A 15098-nucleotide genomic window follows, 5' to 3' on the forward strand; every position below is an offset into this window, starting at 1 on the left:
GGTGTTGAAATGAGAATGCTAAGTGACGTCATAAACATCATCATCATCATCATCATCAGGTGTTGAAGGGAGAATGCTAAGTAACGTCATAAACAACATCATCATCTTCGGGTGTTGAAATGAGAATGCTAAGTGACGTCATAAACATCATCATCATCATCATCTTCAGGTGTTAAGGGAGAATGCTAAGTAACGTCATAAACAACATCATCATCTTCAGGTGTTGAAGGGCGAATGCTAAGTGACCTCATAAACACCATCATCATCATCATCATCATCAGGTGTTGAAGGGAGAATGCTAAGTGACGTCATAAACAACATCATCATCATCAGGTGTTGAAATGAGAATGCTAAGTGACGTCATAAACAACATCATCATCATCTTCAGGTGTTAAGGGAGAATGCTAAGTGACGTCAAACAACATCATCATCTTCAGTTGTTGAAAGGAATATGCTAAGTGACGTCATGTACATCATCATCATCATCATCATCATCTTCAAGTGTTGAAAGGAGAATGCAAAGTAACGTCATAAACATCATCATCTTCTAAGTAACGTCATAAACAACATCAACATCTTCGGGTGTTCAAATGAGAATGCTAAGTGACGTCATAAACAACATCATCATCATCATCAGGTGTTGAAATAAGAATGCAAAGTGACGTCATGTACATCATCATCATCATCTTCAAGTGTTGAAAGGAGAATGCTAAATGACGTCATAAACACCATCATCTTCATCGTCATCATCAGGTGTTAAAAAGAGAATGCTAGGTGAAGACAGAAAGATGGCAGCCAGCCAGCACTTACCCAGAAGATGATGTTGAAGCCGAAGATGAAGTATTTGATGCAGCAGCTGACTTCCTGAGCCTTGAAGTGTTTCCCCGACATCATGTTGGCGTCTCCTCCGATGTCACAACAATCTCCTCCGATGTCACAACAACAGCCAACAATCAGGTCGACGCTCGGACGCTCAGCGGCAAAAACCAGCGTTGGTCGACGTCTGACGTCTCATTCCAGCCAGCCTCCTCTTTCTGATGCAAAAAGCGTCTCACTCGCCGGTGTGAAATATGTCCGCTGGCCGGAGGGCGAGCCTTTAAAAATATGTCCGCTGGCCGGAGGTGTCGTTGGGAGGCGAGACGACGCCGCAGAATTCAAGCAAGACTAAAAATGACGACTTTCTATTTGAGCATAATCTTGACACGACTGTTTGATTGACAGGGATGGAAACCAATGAGGCTCCGGGTCGGTCACAGGAGGCGGGACTTCCTCAGCCGGGGACTTTTTTTGACATCATTATGGTTTTAACTGATAAATAATCATCATTAACAATGTGTCGGTGTACAATTACATGTACTTAAATATATTAACAGTAACACGTAATAATTGTCTATAGCTCTAATCAAATAATTATTCACTATAAGAGTTTTTATTTTTTTTTTAAAAGTGAGATGAGATTCCTTCACTGGCAGGTGCAGCAGTTCGATAAAAACAATAAAAATTCATTTTTAAAAAAAATAATATTTATTTATTACTTTGATGAACGTACTGAGAAAACAGACGCCCTTTTTTTGTCCCAATCCGCCCCCCCCCCCCCCCAAAAAAATGTTTTGTAAAAAGTGAAGTGAATTATATTTATATAGCGCTTTTTCTCTAGTGACTCAAAGCGCTTTACATAGTGAAACCCAATATCTAAGTTACATTCAAACCAGTGTGAGTGGCACTGGGAGCAGGTGGGTAAAGTGTCTTGCCCAAGGACACAACAGCAGAGACTAGGATAGCTGAAGCGGGAATCGAACCTGCAACTCTCGAGTTGCAGGCACGGCCACTCTACTAACCGAGCTAAACCGTTTTATAAAAAAAATAAAATTATAGAAAAATCCTATCAGTCACAGTGGGTAGAAATGTACTGCCTTCCCTTTCTTCACCACAAGCAGAGAGACAATCACAATAACTGACTAGAAGGAAAAAAAAGTAAGAGCAAAAAAAAAATTGCAAACATACACAGAAGTGTCACGTCATAAAAACAACACACAAAAAACAGTTGAGGTAAGTGAAAATGTTGATTGTCAACAGTGAGTGTCTCATTTATTTATTAGGTAAGTAACTAATTATGCAGCCCCAGGTCAAGTCAAATTGTTTTGGTGTAGCCCTCACATTTTCTCTATCCATCCATCCATTTTCTACCGCTTATTCCCTTTTGGGGTTGCGTGGAGCGCTGGCGCTTATCTCAGCTACAATCGGGCGGAAGGCGGAGTACACCCTGGACAAGTCGCAACGGACATTTTCTCTAAATCTAAGAAAATCATGAGGTCCTTAAAGCACAGGGAGGCTTTGGGGGCAAACTTTCATTTCCACTCTGATAAAATCCTTCTGCAAGCTATTATTTTCACTTTTGCAGATTTTATTTTTTTTTTAATTCAACTAAGCCAGGGGTCGGCAACCCTCGGCTCTTTAGCACCGCCCGAGTGGCTCTCTGGAGCTTTTTCAAAAATGTATGAATAATGGAAAAAGATGAAGGGAAAATTTTATTTTTTGTTTTAATATAGTTTCTGCAGAAGGACAAACATGACACAAACCTCCCTAATTGCTATAAAGCACATTGTTTATATTAAACATGCTTCACTGATTCGAGAATTTTGGCGGTCCTTGAACTCACCCTAGTTTGTTTACATGTATAACTTTCTCCGACTTACTAGGACGTGTTTTATGCCACTTCTTTTTCTGTCTCATTTTTTCCACCAACTTCTAATGTTGTGCGTGAAAGCACAAAGTTGAGTTTTGCTGATGTTATTGACTTGTGTGGATTGATAATTGGGCATATTTGGTCCCTGCATGACTGCAAGCTAATCGATGCTAACATGCTATTTAGGCTAGCTGTATGTACATATTGCATCATTATGCCTCATTTGTAGCTATATTTGAGCTCATTTAGTTTCCTTTAAGTCCTCTTAATTCAATTTATATCTCATGACACACTATCTGTATGTACTAATATGGCTTTTAAATTTAGTTTTGCGGCTCCAGACAGATTTGTTTTTGTATTTTTGGTCCAATATGGCTCTATCAACATTTTGGGTTGCCAACTCCTGAACTAAGCCAACAACAACTTCCTAAAGCAGAGTTTCTTAAAGTGTGGGGCGCGCCCCACTGGTGAGGGATAGAGACATGATTTTTTAGATTTTTCTTTTAACAATGCTTTCATTTTTTATACACACTGTAAATCACTTTGTGATTCTGTCTGTGAAATCCGCTATATAAATAAATGTAAATTACTTATTTTTCCTGTAGGCTTTAAATTTCTCGGTCGGAGCGAAAGCTCGACAGACATAGCAACTGTAACTAATGGGGGCGGGGGTAAGCGGAACAAGCTTTCGCGCGGATGGGTAGCAGGCTAATGTGTGGACCACAATTACACAAAATGGATACATTTGTGACTCGCACCTCAAAGGTCGTCAAGCCAGAGCCTGCAGAGAAACAAAAATCTGATGGGCCTAACCAAATTAAAGAGACACCTGGAGACCACACACCCCAATCACGTCAATAAGCCACTCGATTTCTTTCTAAGAAAACTGGCAGAGTACCGTCAACAGGAGAAGCGCATGGTAAAAGCTGCATCAGTAAACAGTAACGTTCAAATGGCTTCATATAGAGTTGCATACAGAATTGCACAATGCCAAATATTGCTGAGCAGCTCATTCTCCCCGCTGCAATAGACATGGTGTCAGTCATGCTTGACGAGACAAGCGCAGCAAAATTAAAAGCTGGCCCACTGTTAAACGACACAGTTGCGAGACGTATATGCAACGTTGCAAGTGATCTTGAGGAACAACTCGTAGACAAATTAAAAGAAAGTCGTTTTGCTTTACAAGGGGACAAAGCTACTGACAGCAATAAAGACTGCCTGTTCATCGCATACGTCCGCTTTGTGAATGGCGAGTCACTGTGCTAGGATTTGTTGTTTTGCTCCTCCTTTTTTTTTTGCAAAGTGGCACTTTTGTTTTATTTATTATTGAACTTGATGCAAGTTAACTGATTTATTATTGAACTTGATGCAAGTTATAACACTTTTATTTGATTTATTATTGAACTTGATGCAAGGTATAACACTTTTTTTTTTTTTATTGAATTTGATTAAAGTTATTTGATTTATTTTTTAACTTGATGGAAGTTATAACCCTTTTATTTGATTTATTATTGAACTTGATGTAAGTTATAACTCTTTTATTTGATTTATTATTGAACTTGATGCAAGTTGGAACACTTTCGTTTTATTTATTATTGAACTTGATGCAAGTTACAACACTTTTGTTTTATTTATTATTGAACTTGATGCAAGTTATTTTATTTATTATTGAACTTGATACAATTTATACCACAGCTGCACAGTTATTATATTTATTATTGAATTTGATGTTATTTTATGTTATTGAGTTTGAATGTATACAACTTGATGTTACTTGATGTTCAATAAATTGGAAAATATTAAGTTTGGCATTAGCGTTCTGTTGGGGTGATGGGGGCAGGTGGGGCTTGAAAGCTCCCCTTTGTCCAAAGTGGGGGATGACAAAAATAGTTTGAGAACCACTGCCCTAGTTTGTTTACATCAGAGGTGTCCAATCTTTTTCCACTGAGGGCCGCGCAATGAAAAATCAAAGCAAGTGGGGGGCCATTTTGATATTTTTTATTGTAAAAACCAATACAACATATTTATAAAAAATTATACATTCAGGCCTCCACTCAGGATTGATCCCGGGGACCCCAAAGGGTTTAGGTCAAAAAAATAATAAAAATGTGTCATTATTTATTATTATTATTATTATTATTATTATTATTCAAAGTTTAAATCTCTAGATCCACATTAGGGCTACATGTCAATATAAAGTTAGTTGTTTTGTATTTTTTAGATTTAAGTTGTATGCCCTTTATGTCAAAGAAAACCATGTTTTTTAATGGAAAAACCACAAAATATGCAAAATTTTCCTCCAATACAATTTTAAAGTGGAATATTTCAGGTTATATTATAATTGCAGCTCATAATATAACTCATAACTCAGCTCATAATATAACGCATAAGTTATAAGTTGATTTTAAATGTATTACTATTTTTTGAACAAGAACAATGACACTTAAAAAAAGTCCCACTAAAATGATTGGGGATCTAAAAGGGTCCTGCTCAGTAAAGTGTTAAAAAAATTAATCGCACATTTAAAAAAAAACTTTTTACACAATAGTCTCCAGATCAACTTCAGATCTATCCGTCAATTATAACTTTTATTGTTTTTTATTATGTTTCTTGTTTGTTTGTTTGTTTTAGGCCCTTCTTTAAAAAACAACAACTCAGTTTTTTATATAGCAAACACAAAATATGCAACATTTCCCCCCAAAAATATCTCAAAGTGGTACATTTAATGTGACGTAATTGGAGCATTGAATAGGTCAATAATTCATAATAACAAATTGTTTTTAATTCATTATTATTTTTTAAAGAAAGAAACACAGCTTTGTTTTATTAGGGTCAACATTGTAACATTTTCTTGTTACATTTCACCTGTTTGCTCTTTTATACCACTTTTTATGTTTTTTGTTTTTTTTTATCGTATTTTTAGAATGTGCTGTGGGGCCGTTAAAAAATGACCCACAAATGGCCCCCGGGCCGTACTTTGGACACCCCTTGTTTACATGTACAACTTTCTCCGACTTTCTAGGACATGTTTTATGCCACTTCTTTTTCTGTCTCATTTTGTCCACCAAACTTTTAATGTTGTGCATGAATGCACAAAGGTGAGTTTTGTTGATGTTATTGACTTATGTGGAGTTCTAATCAGACATATTTGTAGCTATATTTGAGCTCATTTAGTTTCCTTTAAGTCCTCTTAATTAAATTTATATCTCATGACACACTATTTGTATGTAATATGGCTTTTAAATTTTTGCGGCTACAGACATATTTGTTTTTGTATTTTTGGTCCAATACGGCTCTTTCAACATTTTAGGTTGCCGGTCAATGACGAAGGGTGTCCAAAGTGTGGCCCGGGGGCCATTTGCGGCCCGCAGCTAATTGTTTAGCGGCCCGCCACACATTCTGGAAATGCTACTGCAAAATTTTTTTTAAAACATTTAAAAAAGTGGAATGAGGTGAAATCTAACGAGGAAAAAGTTGCAATGTTGACACAAAGCTGCCATGCAGGCTGTTTGTTTTTCTTTTGTCTTTCTTTATTTTGCTTTTATTTCCATTGCTCCAAAAAAAGTTTTAAAAAAAATAAAAAATCTTCTGATGAATTATTGACCTATTCAAGGCTCCAAATATTTTACTTACATTTTTTTACCGAGGAAACTATTGCATATATTGCGTGGTTGCAATAAAAAAAAAATTTCTTTAACAAAAGAGCATAAAACAAACAAAATAATACTTCAAACGTAAAATCGGCCAATATATCGTAACTTAAGTGTTGAAAGTAAAACAAATAATAATAAAAATGTATCAATTTATGAGTGGGGGACCTTTTGGACCCCAAAGATATTCAGTGGGATTTTATTTATTTTTTCACTGATTACTCAGAAATAATAATACATTTAAATTAATGGCATTTTGCATTATTGATATTTTTAAGGCTCTAATTACTTCAGATCAAACATTGTTTTCTGAATGTTTAGGGCAGGGGTAGGGAACCCATGGCTCTAGAGCCAGATGTGGCTCTTTTGATGACTGCATCAGGCTCTCGGATAAATCTGAGCTGACATTGCTCAACAGGATAAGTAATGAATAATTCCGCTGGTAATCACAGTGTTAAAAATAACGTTCAAAATATAAAACATTCTCATGCTTTTTTATCTTCAAGAAGTTGCGTTAATGGTAAGAAGTAATTTATTTATTATTGGTTAGTGTGGGGCTTGCCCTCCTGGGGGTTCTTCAGACCACCAAGAGCCTTTTTTAGGGTTACAATATTGTTTTATTTTATTTTTCTCTCAGTTGCTTTCCAGCAATTGTCTTTTTCTCTTTCGTCCTCACTCGCGCTCTGGCTCCAGCCCCGACCCCGTCTCTCCTCCTGGTTGCTGCTTATAACAGAGCGACAGGTGATTAGATAACAAGGCCCAGGTGGGCCATCTACGCACCTGTCGCTGATTTCGAGGCCGGTCCTGGCAACATCCTGCTTTGCTGCAGGCCTGCAGGCCACGCCCCCTGCACAGTTAGCTTCAGAATAACAATGTTAGTACAAAGAATAAGAGACTTATTATACTCTGGAAATGTCGGTCTCACTTAAAAATGCACGTGTTTAGTTGTGTTCAGTGTAAAAAAAAATATTATATGGCTCTTAGGGAAATACATTTTAAAATATTTGGCTTCTTGGCTCTCTCAGCCAAAAAGGTTCCCGACCCCTGGTTTAGGGCAATGGGGGAAATACTGCATATTTCAGTTTTATTACAAAAAAAATAACTAAGTTGTCTTTGACCGAAAAGGCATAAAACCTTTTTTTTTAACTTTATATCAACCTGAAATTGATAGAGATTTACTGTAAGCGTTACATAAAAAATAAAAATAATATTTTGACTTATTTTTAACATGGTATTGACGGAGACCCTTTAGGGGTCCCCGGGAGCCCTAAAGGTAAAAAAAAAAAAAACATTCATATTGTTATGATTTGAAAATGAAAAATAGCAAAACGGCCCCCGCATGTTTACATTTTTCCGTGTGCGGCCCCCGGTGGAAAAAGTTTGGACACCCCTGACGAAGTGGAACAAGTCTGCCCCCTAGTGGACAAAAGACACCAGGAGAACTCAATTGGCTCAATTTATTGCATAAAAAAGTACCAATGTTATATGCTATTACAAATATTTGTTTATAAAACAGCATAAATTATGAAAATAAATATTTCTTTGTGCTGCCAATGAAAGAAAAAGAACAACTAACCTTCAAAAACACTTGATAAATATGAATGTGCTCACACTGCCAATACTGTCCAGTACTTCTGGAGACCACATTGAAAAAATAGAAGAGCTTTTTTGCAATACAAAGGAAGTATATATAGGCTATCAAAACCATTCATTCATTCATTCTACTCTACATCCTAATCCTTCATCATTCATGTTCCCATGTAATTATTTGGACGGGAGGTTTTGGTGACCATGTTAGCTTTTAAGCACCGTTTCCCTTTTAAATCCAGCATACATTTTCACTTTGTTTTGAGCCAAATAATGACAGTAAAATCTGTCTGAATATGTTACCCATACTAAAAAAAAATCAATTTTTTTTGATGCATTCATAGCATCATTGGCCCTTGCACCAACATGCTGGCTGCAAGGGCCAAAGTGAACATGTGCCAATGATCCGCCAGCCAAACAGCCATTTTTACCATGAAACACCACCAGTGAGGAGTTTAGCCTCAAGTCGCCATATAGAAATAAATACAAGCTTGTAGTTATTGTCACAAAGTTGTGTGCCTAATTCAGTTGATGTACAAATCTGCATCTTTCATGTACAAAAGCCCAAAGCGGTGAAGTTGTCACCTTCTGTAAATAGTAAATAAAAAGAAAATACAACAAATCCTTTTCAACTTATATTCATTTGAATAGACTGCAAAGACAAGATATTTCATGTTCACTACTACTTTTTTTATACATTGCATTACTGTAAATGGCAAAATGATGATTTTACCTTCAACAACTGAGCTGCCTGTTGTTGTTGTTTTTTTTACAGTAAAATCTACTGACTTTTTAACAGTGTCCATGATCCATGATTGTGCAGCTTGAAAGACCTCAGTATAAATATGTGCTAACGGGCCAAATTTGGGCATCCCTGGCACAAACCATGTGCATAGGAGGATTGTGCACCTTTCTTTCCTTTAGTTTCCAGGTGGACTTTGGCTTTTTTCATACACATGTGCTGTACTTTTTGTAAGTATACCATCTAAAATACTGAATACATGCCAGAGCAGGGGTCACCAAGGCGGTGCCCGCGGGCACCAGGTAGCCCGTAAGGACCAGATGAGTCGCCCGCTGGCCTGTTCTAAAAATAGCTCAAATAGCAGAACTTACCAGTGAGCTGCCTCTATTTTTTAAATTGTATTTATTTACAACAAACTAGTCTGGCTTTGCTCGACATTTTTAACTCTAAGAGAGACAGAGGCGGCTTAGCTCGGTTGGTAGAGCGGCCCTGCCAGCAACTTGAGGGTTGCAGGTTCGATTCCCGCTTCTGCCATCCTAGTCACTGCCGTTGTGTCCTTGGGCAAGACACTTTACCCACCTGCTCCCACTGGTTTAAATGTAACTTGGATATTGGGTTTCACTATGTAAAGCGCTTTGAGTCACTAGGGAAAAAGCGCTATATAAATATAATTCACTTCACAAAACTCAAACGGAATTTTAAAAATCCAGGAAAATACTTTAAAGACTTGGTCTTCACTTGTTTCAATAAATTCATTTATTTTTTTACTTTGCTTCTTATAACTTTCAGAAAGAATTTTAGAGAAAAATACAACCTTAAAAATGATTTTAGGATTTTTAAAGACATATACCTTTTTAAATTCCTTCCTCTTCTTTCCTGACAATTTAAATCAATGTTCAATTAAATTTATTTTTTCTTGTAAAGAATAATAAATGAATTTTAATTTAATTCTTCATTTTAGCTTCTGTTTTTCCAATAAAGAATATTTGTGAAATATTTCTTCCAACTTATTATGATTAAAATAAAATAAAAATATTCTGGCAAATCTAGAATATCTGTAGAATCAAATTTAAATCTTATTTCAAAGTCTTTTGAATTTCTTTAAAAAATTTTGTTCTGGAAAATCTAGAAGAAATAATGATTGGTCTTTGTTAGAAATACAGCTTGGTCCAATTTGTTATATATTTTAACAAAGTGCAGATTGGATTTTAACCTATTTAAAACATGTCATCAAAATTCTAAAATTAATCTAAATCAGGAAAAATGACTAATGATGTTCCATAAATACTTTTTTTAAATTTTTTCAAAAAGATTTGAATTAGCTAGTTTTTATCTTCTTTTTTTTGGTTGAATTGTAAAGAGACGTAATTGAAGAGAAACTAGGTTTCAAAATTTAATTTCTTTTTTTTGTGTTTTCTCCTCTTTTGAACCGATCAATTTAGTGTTTTTTTTCATCATTTATTCTCTACAAAAAACCTTCCGTAGAAGGAAAAAAAATGTACGACGGAATGACAGACAGAAATACCCTTTTTTTGTTGTTGTTGATATTTATCTGTTTCTATATATTTTTATTGTGAGAAATCATTAAGATGATCAATGTTCCCACAAAGATAAATATACTTAGTTATCAATAGTGAAGCGACCGGAATGAGAATCAGCACCTCCAAGTCCGAGTCAATGGTTCTCGCCCGGAAAAGGGTGGAATGCCGTCTCCGGGTTAGGGAGGAGACCCTGCCCCAAGTGGAGGAGTTCAAGTATCAAGGAGTCTTGTTCACGAGTGAGGGAATAGTGGATGGTGAGATCGACAGGCGGATCGGTGCGGCGTCTTCAGTATTGCGGACGTTGTACCGATCCGTTGTGGTGAAGAAGGAGCTGAGCCGGAAGGCAAAGATCTCAATTTACCGGTCGATCTACGTTCCCATCCTCACGTATGGTCATGGGTCATGACCGAAAGGATAAGATCACGGGTACAAGAGGCCCAAATGAGTTTCCTCCGCCGTGTGGCGGGGCTCTCCCTTAGAGATAGGGTGAGAAGCTCTGCCATCCGGGAGGAGCTCAAAGTAAAGCCGTTGCTCCTCCACATCGAGAGGAGCCAGATGTGGAGCGAGGATGCCACCCGAACGCCTCCCTAGGGAGGTGTTTAGGGCACGTCCAACCGGTAGGAGGCCCGGGGAAGACCCAGGACACGTTGGGAAGACTATGTCTCCCGGCTGGCCTGGGAACGCCTCGGGATCCCCCGGGAAGAGCTAGACGAAGTGGCTGGGGAAAGGGAAGTCTGGGTTTCCCTGCTTAGGCTGTTGCCCCCGCGACTCGATGTCGGATAAGCGGAAGAAGATGGATGGATGGATCAATAATAACATAGAGTTAAAGGTAAACTGAGCAAATTGGCTATTTCTGGTCATTTATTTAAGTGTGTGTCAAACTGGTAGCCCTTCGCATTAATCAGTACCCAAGAAGTAGCTCTTGCTTTCAAAAAGGTTGGTGACCCCTGCCCTAGAGAACATGGTATGATCAATAAATCAAACACAAGATCGAACAAAAAAAAAAAAGGATGACAAAGTTACTTCTAGCTTAAGAAATAATAAAAAAATAAAATAAAAAAAACATGATTGACCTGAAATGTCTGCTATTTGTCAATAAAAGCAAATGTGTGACCCTTCAGTTTACCTTCCAGTTGGTCACATGGCTCTTCATTCATTGGCCAATATGATGGGTTATTCATAAAATAGAAGAATATGTTTCCAATCAATCATCTTGGATGGAAGCATGCTGGGACTAACAACAGAGTCCCGCCACTAATGCTGGTTTACTGCACCCGAGAGATGCAAAGGTGCGTAAAGGCAGTGGAATACTTTGCACTTCTGAGCTCCCGTGGCAGCTAAAACCACCTGGACTGAAGCATCAAATGCATAATACTTTCATGGATGATCGCATGCGGGTTTCCGCCACATGGCGAGTGGCACGTGTTGCTGGCAGTAGCACTGCTGAGTAATAAAGACCACCTGTGCCGTCCAACGGCGGGCCACGCCCTCTGGTGATGAAGCTTAAAGTGCGGGCGACCTTAAGTCACCTTGATGGTGGACTTCTTGTGCACGAAGAGGAAGGAGACGTACGGGACGCCGATGAAGGCCCATTTCTCGTTGGGCCAGAACATGATGACGGGGCCTCGCTCGGGGGCCTCGTAAGCCACGTCGAAGTAGGCGAAGCAAACGCAGCCCAAGTAGGAGGCCAGGCAGATGAGGATGTGCCTACACAGTGACAGGAGACACAAGGTCACAGGACTAAGAAGCAGAAGTCAGGCAACTTAGCAAAGCAGTCAGACTTAATTCTCCTTAACTTTTTGTTTGGAAAATGTCCAATTGCTCTCTGTCCCCTCTTGAACCAAGCAATGCTCCTCTTCTTCATTGATTTGTATTCTCTATTTATGTATGTCCACTGTTTAAAACAAGACGCAATCTTCTTATTCCTGTTGCTTGTTTTTTATCTCCGATATTGTTGTCCCCTCTTAAACTAAGCATTAGAAGGCAATGCTACTCTTCTTATTCATTGATTTGTATTCTCTATTTATATCTGTCCACTGTTTAAACCAAGAGGCAATATTGTTTTTGTTGTCCCCTCTTAAACCAGGGATTGGAAGGCAATGCTGCCATTGTTACTCATTGGACTTTATTCTCTATTTATGTATGCTCACTGTTTAAACCAAGAGGCAATGTTGTTATTCCTGTTGCTTGTTGTTTTATTATTTTAATCTCAATTTTTCTTGTCCCCTCCTAATTCAAAGCAATGCTTAGAAGGCAATGCTACTAATGTTGTTCATTGCTTTTCTCTCTCTATTTATATTTTTCCACTGTTTAAACCAAAAGGCAATATTGTTATTGCTTGTTTTTAATCTCCATTTTGTTGTCCCCTCTTAAACTAAACTCAACCAAGCATTAGACGCTACTAGTGTTACTCATTGGACTTTATTTTCTGTTTATATATGCTCGCTGTTTAAACCAAGAGGCAATGTTGTTATTCCTGTTGCTTGTTGTTTTATTATTTTAATCTCCATTTTTGTCGTCCCCTCCTAATTCAAAGCAAGCATTAGAAGGCAATGCTACTAATGTTGTTCATTGATTTTCTCTCTGTTTATATATGCTCGCTGTTTAAACCAAGAGTCAATGTTGTTATTGCTGTTGCTTATTGTTGTATTATTTTAATATCCATTTTGTTGTCCCCTCTTAAAATAAACTCAACCAAGCATTAGACGCTACCAGTGTTACTCATTGGACTTTATTCTCTCTTTATATATGCTCACTGTTTAAACCAAGAGGCAATGCTGTTATTCCTGTTGCTTTATTATTTTAATCTCTATTTTTTTTGTCCCCTCTCAATTCAAAGCAAGCATTCGAAGGCAATGCTACTAATGTTGTTCATTGATTTTCTCCCTCTATTTATATCTGTCCACTGTTTCAACCAAAAGGCAATATTTTTATTGCTTGTTTTTAATCTCCATTTTGATGTCCCCTCTTAAACCAAACCCAGCACTAGAAGACAATGCTAATATTGTTTATAATGCTTTTAATCTCCATTTGTGTTGTCCCCTCTTAAACTAAGCTGAAGCAAGCAATTCTAAGCAATGTTTTTTATTATTGTAGCTGCTGTTGAATTGTGTTGTTAATCTTTCTTCTCTATTTTCTCTCTCATGTCCCCTCTTAAATTAAGCTAGACAAGTTAGTGCTGCTTTTGTCCCCTTCTGTCTATCCACAGGTTCTGGAAGCAGGTTCTGTTGTCTTTTGTTATTGCTTGCTGCCCTCTATTTCCTCTCTGTGTACCGCCAACTTCCAGCATGTTATTGTTGTTTGTGTCTCAAACCATGAGACTGAACTTCTGCTCACTTTCATTTGTGTTTTTTCTTCAACACCAAATGAAGCAACAATGAAATGTCCCAACTCATCAGAATTCGTGACAACCGTTGGATTATCATGCTGGTCCCTGGCGTACGTCCATGCTTGTTGGTCGAGTGTGAGCTTACCAGGCACAGTGCAGGTAGGGAAAGTTGACGGACGACCACATTTCACAGAAAATCTTGTCGCTGATCCAGCAGAGCAGAGCCAGCGCCCACCAGATCCCTGAGATCAGGCCCAGCTTGAACACACGTGGGTTTTCACACCTGCAACAAGCAGAGATGAGGCTGAGAAAGAAGGGTGTGTAACGTCTTGATCTGAGTTGTCTAAAGTGCCTCACAATGCCACGCGATGTTTCAGGTTGACTATGTAGCAAAGTCCCAGGTGGCTCTCGGGCCTGCCAGCTGTGTGCGGATAAATGCTCTTTTTTACTCTCTGTACAAATACTCTCTAGATCAGGGGTCACAAACCTTTTTGAAAGCAAGAGCTACTTCTTGGGTACTGATTAATGCGAAGGGCTACCAGTTTGATACACACTTAAATAAATTGCCAGAAATAGCCAATTTGCTCAATTTACCTTTAATAAATAAATCTATATATATATATATAAAAGAATGGGTATTCTGTCTGTCATTCCGTCGTACATTTTTTTTTCGTTTTACGGAAGGTTTTTTGTAGAAAAGAAATGATGAAAAAAAACCATTTAATTGAACGGTTTAAAAGAAGAGAAAACAGGAAAAAAAATTCTAATTAAATTTTGAAACATAGTTTATCTTCAATTTCAACTTTTTAAAATTCGAAATTCAACTGAAAAACAGAAGAGAAAAACTAGCTAATTCGAATCTTTTTGAAAAAACTTAAAAAAGAATTTATGGAACATCATTAGTAATTTTTCCTGGTGAAGATTAATTTTAGAATTTTGATGACATGTTTTAAATAGGTTAAAATCCAATCTGCATTTTGTTAGAATATATAACAAATTGGACCAAGCTATATTTCTAACAAAGACAAATCATTATTTCTTCTAGATTTTCCAAAACAAACATTTTAAAAGAAATTCAAAAGACTTTGAAATAAGATTTAAATTTGATTTTACAGATTTTCTGGATTTGCCAGAATATTTTTTGGGAATTTTAATCGTAATAAGTTTGAAGAAATATTTCACAAATATTCTCTGTTGAAAAAACAGAAGCTAAAATGAAGAATTAAAGGGGAACATTATCACAATTTCAAAAGGGTTAAAAACAATAAAAATCAGTTCCCAGTGGCTTGTTGTATTTTTTGAAGTTTTTTCCAAAATTTTACCGGTCCCGGAATATCCCTAAATAAAGCTTTAAAATGCCTTATTTTCGCTATCTTTGAAACCACTGTCCATTTCCCTGTGACGTCATACAGGGCTGCCAATACAAACAACATGGCGGTTACCACAGCAAGATATAGCGACATTAGCTCGGATTCAGACTCGGATTTCAGCAGCTCAAGCGATTCAACAGATTACGCATGTATTGAAACAGATGGTCGGAGTATGGAGGCAGATAGCAAAAACA

The 15098-nt window shown here is 37.4% G+C and overlaps 2 protein-coding genes across 2 annotated transcripts in view; both read right to left on the reverse strand.

Annotated features, from left to right (window-relative positions):
- Positions 1 to 1214, reverse strand: part of LOC133538897 (tetraspanin-5) — a 46259-nt gene extending 45045 nt beyond the window's left edge. Inside the window, exon 1 of the mRNA XM_061880786.1 lies at positions 811 to 1214. Coding sequence (XP_061736770.1) covers positions 811 to 894 — 84 coding nt within the window. The 5' untranslated portion in view covers positions 895 to 1214. The remainder of the gene's footprint in view (positions 1 to 810) is intronic.
- Positions 1215 to 7778: 6564 nt separating this feature from the next.
- Positions 7779 to 15098, reverse strand: part of acer2 (alkaline ceramidase 2) — a 58529-nt gene continuing 51209 nt past the window's right edge. Inside the window, exons 5-6 of the mRNA XM_061880793.1 lie at positions 13680 to 13817; positions 7779 to 11913 (exon numbers count right to left, since the gene is read on the reverse strand). Of these exons, the coding sequence (XP_061736777.1) occupies positions 11727 to 11913; positions 13680 to 13817 (325 nt within the window). The 3' untranslated portion in view covers positions 7779 to 11726. The remainder of the gene's footprint in view (positions 11914 to 13679; positions 13818 to 15098) is intronic.

Source organism: Nerophis ophidion, linkage group LG20, assembly GCF_033978795.1.
Source record: "Nerophis ophidion isolate RoL-2023_Sa linkage group LG20, RoL_Noph_v1.0, whole genome shotgun sequence".
In the NCBI taxonomy this organism is placed as follows: Eukaryota; Metazoa; Chordata; class Actinopteri; order Syngnathiformes; family Syngnathidae; genus Nerophis; species Nerophis ophidion.